At 59.2% G+C, this 8,100-nt stretch overlaps 1 protein-coding gene across 1 annotated transcript; it reads left to right on the forward strand.

The window, feature by feature from the left end:
- Positions 1-2,818: 2,818 nt before the first annotated feature.
- LOC115913102 (5-hydroxytryptamine receptor 3A-like) lies at positions 2,819-8,100 on the forward strand. The gene is made up of 9 exons (XM_030964983.1): positions 2,819-3,026; positions 4,966-5,129; positions 5,255-5,299; positions 5,636-5,745; positions 6,303-6,472; positions 6,683-6,843; positions 7,083-7,293; positions 7,402-7,635; positions 7,802-8,100. Exons 1-9 carry the CDS (start codon positions 2,819-2,821, stop codon positions 8,098-8,100), a joined length of 1,602 nt encoding a protein of 533 aa, XP_030820843.1.

Raw genomic sequence — 8,100 nt, forward strand, 5'->3', positions numbered from 1 at the left:
GTGACCCCGGGGTGCCAGCAAGCCCAGGCCTCCCGCAGGACCCCTGTCGCTGGAGCAGGGCCCCGTGGGAGCGGGGCTGCTGCGGGCCCGGCCGTGCCCTGCCTGCCTGCGGTGTTCATCTCATGTCTCGCAGCGTTAAATCACAGCAGACATGCAATTCGGGCAGCGTGAGCCTCTGTAATGGGCGGCCTCGGGCGCCTGATGGGGCCGGGGCCATCAGGCAGCTGTGCTGCCAGGGCTCCTTGCTGATGCTTTATTGTTTTTGACGCTCCAAACGCGCTCTGAAAGGCGAGCGCTGGCAGCCTGGAGGAGAGCTGCTTCCCTCTCCTGCCCGCTCCGCACCGGCAAGCACCACAATCGAGCCTCCCTCCCTGTTCCCACTGTGCTCCCCAGCCTGGCTACAGCACCCCATCCTGTGCAGAGCCCAGCCACACTCCTGCCACAGCTGCACAGCCCCCAGCACATTCCATGGCATGGCGTGGGAGCTGCCGAAGGACTGTAGTGCATAATGCTGAGCACCCTGGATGTGGGATGAGCTCAGGCTGGGGTGAGGAAGGAATGCAGAGCATCACTTGTGCCATCACATGTTGGGGATCTTGAGCTTGTGCCCCTGTGATCCCCCCAGCCTGTGAGATTGCTGCTCTGGGCTAAATACCTGCTTGCCCAGCCAGGGAACCTGCTCGCAGCATGGCTGCTCCAGGAGAGAGGCCTGAGTGCCCATCCATCCAGTGCAGAAATTCTGCCATGCCTGGCTGCAGGGGAATGTGCAGAGATGCTGCCATGCCTGGCTGCAGGGGAACGTGCAGAGATGCTGCCATGCCTGGCTGCAGGGGAACGTGCAGAGATGCTGCCATGCCTGGTTGCAGCAGGGCCTGCAGAGATGCTGCCATGCCTGGTTGCAGCAGGGCCTGCAGGGATGCTGCCATGCCTGGTTGCAGCAGGGCCTGCAGAGATGCTGCCATGCCTGGTTGCAGCAGGGCCTGCAGAGATGCTGCCATGCCTGGCTGCAGGGGAACGTGCAGGGATGCTGCCATGCCTGGCTGCAGGGGAACGTGCAGAGATGCTGCCATGCCTGGCTGCAGGGGAACGTGCAGGGATGCTGCCATGCCTGGCTGCAGGGGAATGTGCAGAGTTGCTGCCATGCCTGGCTGCAGGGGAACGTGCAGAGATGCTGCCATGCCTGGTTGCAGCAGGGCCTGCAGAGATGCTGCCATGTCTGGCTGCAGCGGGGCCTGGACGGGACGCAGGGCTGAGCTGTGGGAAGCCCCAGGCACTGAGCACTTCGATTCCCAGAAAAGCAATTACCATGCAGCAGATTACAGGGCTAATAAAATCCCATTATGCTATTTTGGAAAGTAAATCTGATCTGGGCGCTGCCGATTGATATCAGCCGTCCCACAGAACGTCCCGCAAGAGCCCCCTGCGTGTGTGTAACACGAGCCTACAGTAGATCACGCTAATTAGATATCCAATAACAGGAGGGCTGATAGGAACTACATTAAAATCTCTTTAAGATGAAGATGTAAAACCCGAGGGAGAAAATTCAGAGTTAATGATGCTGCAGCAGAGGCTCCACTGGAGCAGTCCGCGCCCCCTTGGCCTCATCGTGCCGGCTGCAGAGCAGGAGGCGGCAGGAGAGGGGGCAGAGCAGGGCACAGTCCCCAGCACCGTGGTGGCGCTGCCCGTGATTTTCATTACCCAGATTCAATAAGGGGAGAGCGCTATGAGCTGCTGGCGCTCCCTGGGAGGTGACTTGCCAGCCACTAACGGAGCCGAGAAATCAAATTAGCCCCAGCTCTGCTCTCGCTCTCTCCCTGACACCGCTGTTGGCAGCCAACGGGGAGTTCATCAGGGCCCCGCACTAATTCTTATCTCGTTTAAGTGACTCCATGCCGGCATCTGATGCAATTTGCTCTACGCCACTGCTGCAGGCTTTGGTCCCTGGCCGCCGCTTCCCCAGGATTTCCAGAAGCTGGCAGCTTTGTGGGGGCACAGGCACCAGCAACACACAAGCACAGTGTAGACATAGAGGAATACAGAAGAGTATAGAGGCTTAGGGTGGAGGGGAAGCTCCCCTGGCGGGCAGAGGGACACTGACCAGCCCAAGGCTCTGATGCTGTGACGTGGAGGGATGGATGTCCAGCCTGAGCACGGCACCCACACATGGGTGGACACCGAGGGCCTTTCGGCTCTCAGTAATACCTGACCAGGCTTTGCTTCCAGTCTTGTTTGCCCCAAGGCATTAAGTATTTTGGGAAACTGAAAACAGTAGGAAGAACTTTGTTTGCTGAAATTTACAACAAATGTAAATTTCTGCCGTGAAAACGGACTCCAGTGTAGGTGCAGGTTGGAGGGGTTGGGGAAAAGCTGCTGCCCCAGGCAGGGGTGCCAAGGGCTGGCCGCACATGCTGTCCTCACCTGCGGCTGTCAGAGCCACTGTCAGTGGCACAGACCCACCTGCCGCAGGTGTGAAGGGGAGCCCGGTACATCCAGAGCTCCCCTCTCCCCTGCTGGCGGAAACCCACCCGGTGTCAGTGGCATATCCCCGGGCAGGCTCCCCTCCCCTGCCTCTCGGAGGGTCTCCCCATCTTTCCAACTGCTGAGGATCTCCTGGCTCAGCCCTGGCACCTGCAGTGCCCTCTCCCCCATTGTGCCCCTACTGCACACGATGCTGGTACCCCAAAACCCGCTTTGCCACAAGCAGGCACCTGGGCAGAGGACGGGAGAGCTCTTTTGGAGCTGGGCGGGGGTGGGGGATGGCTGGGTGGGCCCCACTCGCATCCTCCTGTAGCATTTTATCTTCCCAGCCTGAAACTTGATGCAGCGGGAGAGGCTGATCGCGAGATTAATTGGGCGTTCTCAAAAACCCGACGTTGTGGGGAAAGCCACGCGAGTGCCGCCTGCCTCCCCGCTCCGCTCAGTCCCCGCCGAGCGGGCGGCGGCTGCAGGCAGCGGACCCATGGTGCCCGCGGCTCTCGGGGCGCTCCTGGCCCTGCTGCCGCTGGCCGCGACCCTGCAGAGCCCAGGTAAGGCGAGGGAGCCGCGGGCAGGGCTGGGGACTGAGGCGGAGCGGGGCGCTCCTGCACGGAGCAGCACCTTCCCAGCACCCGAGCCGCGCTGGGGGGCAGGCAAAGGCTGCTCCTTAGGGAAACCTTCGTGCTGCTGGGAGGTGACATCGCTGGGGGAGGCTGGAGCATGGGGGAGCTCCGGTGCAGAGCCTGGAGGTGCATCCTGCCTGTGTAACGCTGGCAGCAAGGCAGTGTAGCCTTAGAACCCAGCTCTGCTCTGTGGGGTCTTGAGGGGCTCTGAAGCTGTGCCCAAAACCAGCCCTGGGGACAGAGAGGGACATGGGGGTTTCCTGCCTGCACTCCACTGCCCGAGAGAGGCTGTCCGAGCCCCCTGCCTGGTGAAGGACTTTCTCTAATATAATGTTTAGTCCTCCCTCATAACCTAGAGCTGGGTTTTGGGCACAATGCTGAGCCTATAGTTTGTAATTGCAGCTCTGCACAGTGCAACATTGACAGCCAACAGGTTTTCTTGTTATTCCATTATTATTTTCTCATCTAATGTTCCTGAGAAATAGCACAAAAATCCTTGAGCTGTTTTGCACCAGCCCAGCTGAGTGTTCAGCAGGCTATTGACTCGAATCTCTGGATAGGTCATGTAGCTCCTGTCACCCAACTCCCAAGCCTTCTGCCAGTGTTAGCACATCTAAGGTGGCAGAAAAGGAGTGGGAGCAGTGATATGCTCACCCTGGCAATGCTGGCCAGGAGGCAGGAAGGGCTGTGCACACAAATCCTGGCTGTGTTAGGGCTGTGCCAGGGTTGTGCCAGGTTCACCAGGTGAGTTGCTGGCACAACTCTGGCACAGATTTGGGCTGGGCAGACTAGCATGGTGTGTGGAGCAGAGGCAAAGAGCATCTGAGGTGAACCCAGCCCAGTCCTCCTCCTGCAAAGCCATTTCCCTGCTGCCAAAGCATCCTGATGCAGATATGGGTGGTGTGGATGTGAGGAGAAGGTGGTGCAGGGAGGAGTGCAAGCACGAGCCAGCTGCCACCAGCTGCAGCAGGAAAGGTCACTTGGCCCGAGCTGTGGTGATGGCAGCAGCTGTATTTCCTCCTCTCACCCTAATTGCTGCCTCTCCCCCATCTCAGTGCCTCTGTTGGTTGATGCCTGCCTGGGTGAGCATCATGCACTACCACTCATGAGCAATGTCAGAAGGGCTGAGGCTGTTACTTTTTCTTTTTTTAGCTTAAAATAGAGATTAAAATTCCCTTCCAGTAGCTTTTCCCAAGTTCCCATAGATCTATTCCAATTAGTATCTTCCATTATGCTGGAATTGGACTCTGGGGCTGGGTGTTCTGCAGAGCACAGCCACAAGTGTAGCACAGCTGCCCTGGCCCAGCCGTGGCGTTCCAGGCGCCTGGCAGTGAGGGCATGGTGCTGAAAGCAATTTGCCCTCGCTTGATGCTGCTGGGACCAATGAATGGACTGTTTTCACAGGAAGCAAACACCAAGATACCTAATAAATTAATTTAGCATCTTGCTTCATCTCTAACCTTCACCGTCTCCACCTGGTGAGCAAAGAAATGCCCCTGGAGGGAGCGAATGGTATGAAACTTTCCCGGGGGCAGTGTGTCCCTCGTGGTTCCTGCTGCCGCTGTCCTGGCACTTGTCCAGAGAGGTGAGGGCTGGCAGCTGTGCCCCCTGAGGCTGGGGAAGGTCACAGCGCTGACGACCTGCACGGCACAGGATATCAGTAACATATCAGGTGATGCTTCTGCTGTCCAGGCTTGTTTCCCATCAGGATCCTCTATTAAAGTTGGATGGGAAACCCCAAGCGGTAAGTGAGGGCAGGCAGCACCCTGCAGCCCATGGCACACCCCAGGGTGACGGCAGCCGCTGCCCCAGGGGGAGCAGCCTCCCTCCCTCCCTTTCTCCCTGCTTTTCTCCCTCTGCCGAGCAGGTACCCGGCCCGGGGGCGGGACGCCGGAGCCCTCCGAGCCCGCCCTGCGCCGCCTCTCCCACCACCTCCTGGCGCACTACCAGAAGGGCACCCGGCCTGTGCGGGACTGGCGAACGACCACCAACGTGGCCATCGACCTCATGGTCTATGCCATCCTCAGCGTGGTGAGTCCTCTGCTCCCATTCCGCAGGGAGGGGAATGGTACCTGCCGTGCAGCATCCTGCCAGCGTGCTCTGCCCATCTTCCTGAGGGTCAGTGCCCCGTTCTGACACCGTTCCCATCTTCACAGGATGAGAAGGACCAGGTGCTGACCACCTACATCTGGTACAGGCAGGTGAGGAGCCACAAAACCTCGCCCCTTCCCTGCTGGCCCCCTCGGGGTCCAGCACCCCCAAACCCCCATGTTTTCCTGTGAGAGAAGTGTGCAGTCCTGCAGGAGAGCGGCGGGGGAGGCAAACACACCCTGGGGCTGGCGAGACCTCTGTAGCACATGAACCTCAAGGGTCAGCTTCCATGCTCCCTGGTTTGCACTGTTGGGTGTCGTGCAAGCTGAAGGATTATTCTTCCCTCCCGCCCATGGGTGGGAAGATTGCTTGGTGCTAGCCTGGGCTCTGTGTGCTGCCAGAGTGGAAGGACCTCACCCACCAAGTCCCCTCTCCATTGTCCCCAGCACTGGACAGATGAGTTCCTCAAGTGGGACCCAGCTCGCTTCGACAACCTGACACAGATCTCCCTCCCTGTGGAGAGCATCTGGGTGCCCGACATCCTCATCAATGAGTTGTGAGTGCAGCCAGGGTCTCGAGGGAGATGCACTGGGACTGGAACTCCTCACCCACCACGGGCACGTACCATCCTGTGCTTTGTATTCCTGGCACAGAGCTGGCAGCCTCCCCACATCGGGAGCTGCAGATGGGGATTGGCTCTGCAGCTGGGCCATTTCCAATGCTGGCTAACCACAACCATTGGTAATTACCCTCACTGTGCTGGGGGTGAGATCCAGATACCAGGAGAAAGGCTTTGTGAAGACAGTACAATGCCAGGGCAGCTGCAGAGCTGCTGGCCCTTCCCATGGAGCTATCTGGTGTCCTTACCACTCCATGGGGATTTAAGGTGCTCCCAGTGCCTCCCGAGGGCCCTGGGACTTCTTGGGCTGGGAGAGGACAGCAATCTGGTGAGGTGATGCGAGGCAGAAATGCCTGCAAGGGTATTACCAAAAAAGCAGAACAGGAGGCAAATCCCTGGCTCTTGGGCAGATCCCCCCTGAAATGCCACTTGGCAGAAGGAAGCCCTGCCCAGAGTGCTCTCCAGCCCACATCTCTGTCCCTCATGTCCCTCAGTGTGGATGTTGGAAAGTCCCCACACGTCCCCTACGTTTACGTCAGCCATCACGGGGAGGTGCAGAACCTCAAACCCATCCAGGTGATGACTGCCTGCAGCCTGGACATCTACAACTTCCCCTTCGACGTGCAGAACTGCTCTCTCACCTTCACCAGCTGGCTGCACCACAGTGAGTACCGGGCCGCTCGGGGTCCCGGGGGAGCGGGCAGGGCTCGCGGGCCGGAGCTCCGGAGCTCCGCGCAGAGGGCGGCTCGTCCCTCTAGATGGCCCCAGCGGATCGGGGAAGCGTGCAGGGCGCGCAGCCCGCGGTGCAGGTGCCGGCAGCTGCCGGCGCTTTGGGCGGGGTACCCCCAGTCCTCACCTCTCCTCCGCCCCCCAGTTCGTGATATCAACCTCTCGCTGTGGCGTCAGCCGGAGCTCGTCAAGTTCGACCAGAGTGTCTTCATGAACCAGGGCGAGTGGGAGCTGCTCTACGTGCTCAGCCACTTCCAGGAGTTCAGCGTCAAGAGCAGTGACAGCTATGCTGAGATGAAGTTCTATGTAAGAGCCTTTGGCCACCGCATTTCTCGGGGATGTGGCACGAGGGAAGGGACTTGCCCCATCCCTGGCGCTGCTCTGTGCTGCAGCTCCTGCCTGCAGGTGGGAGGCTCCTGCTAGTGAGCCCTTCCTCTGGCTCACCTTAGTGCCTCCCCACCATCCTCACCTGCCTTGACAAAGAGCCACAGCAGCTGAAGGCCTCATTTCAGCCCTTCACAGCCTTTTCTGTCTCTGTCCTGCAGGTAGTGATCCGGAGACGCCCCCTCTTCTACACCGTCAGCCTGCTGCTCCCCAGCATCTTCCTCATGGTTATGGACATTGTGGGCTTCTACCTACCTCCCCACAGTGGTGAGAGGGTCTCTTTCAAGATCACTCTCCTGCTGGGCTACTCGGTTTTCCTCATTATTGTATCCGACACACTGCCAGCCACTGCCGTTGGCACCCCGTTGATAGGTATGGTGCTTCTCCTATCCACCTGCCATGGCCCTGAGGGTTGAGCAGGCAGGATTGGCTCTGTGCACGAGCCTTTGCAGGTCACTCACCTCACTGGTGCCACTGCAGGCATCTACTTTGTGGTGTGCATGGCACTGCTCGTCATCAGCCTGACAGAGACCATCCTGATTGTGTGCCTGGTACATAAGCAAGACCTGCAGCCCCACGTCCCTGAGTGGCTGAAACACCTGCTGCTGGAAAGAGCCACCATCCTGCTCTGTATCCGGGACAGGAAGAAATTCAGCCAAAGCAGGATGCAAACCTTGGACACGTCCAGGCAGGTGGAGAACAATGACAGCACAGGTAAGGGTGGCACAGAGAGGGCCTGTGGGAACTGAAGGAGTCTAGGTGCTCTGTAGCCATCTACATAGCCATTCTTTGTGTGGTGAACTGGGTGCCTCATGCACCTCACAACCCCCAGTTCTCTGTCTAAATAGGTTTCTCACATTTGCTTCTCTTGATCCCCCAGCCAAGCCGACCCCCTATGTCTGTGAGGACCCTCGGGAGTGCGGGGCAGTGGGGGGCACGAGGTCTGCACCGGCTTTTGCTGGCCGGCCGGAGGGCTCAGCAGCACTGCAGGAGGTCCTGCGTGAGACCACAGCAATCCGCCAGCTCCTGGAAAAACGGGAGGAATTCCGCGACCTCGCCCGGGAGTGGCTGCAAGTGGGCTACGTGTTGGATGTGCTGCTGTTCCGGGTGTACTTGGCAGCCGTCCTGGCTTACAGCATCACACTGGGCACCCTCTGGTCGGTGTGGAGGGATGCCTGA

This window comes from Camarhynchus parvulus, chromosome 24 (assembly GCF_901933205.1).
Source record: "Camarhynchus parvulus chromosome 24, STF_HiC, whole genome shotgun sequence".
Taxonomy (NCBI): domain Eukaryota; kingdom Metazoa; phylum Chordata; class Aves; order Passeriformes; family Thraupidae; genus Camarhynchus; species Camarhynchus parvulus.

Coding starts and splice junctions, on each gene's coding strand:
- LOC115913102 (XM_030964983.1), top strand. CDS start 2,819: ATGCAGCGGGAGAGGCTGATCGCGAGATTAATTGGGCGTTCTCAAAAA. Junction 5,746..6,302: donor GACATCCTCATCAATGAGTT/GTGAGTGCAGCC, acceptor CATGTCCCTCAG/TGTGGATGTTGGAAAGTCCC. Junction 6,844..7,082: donor ATGCTGAGATGAAGTTCTAT/GTAAGAGCCTTT, acceptor TCTGTCCTGCAG/GTAGTGATCCGGAGACGCCC.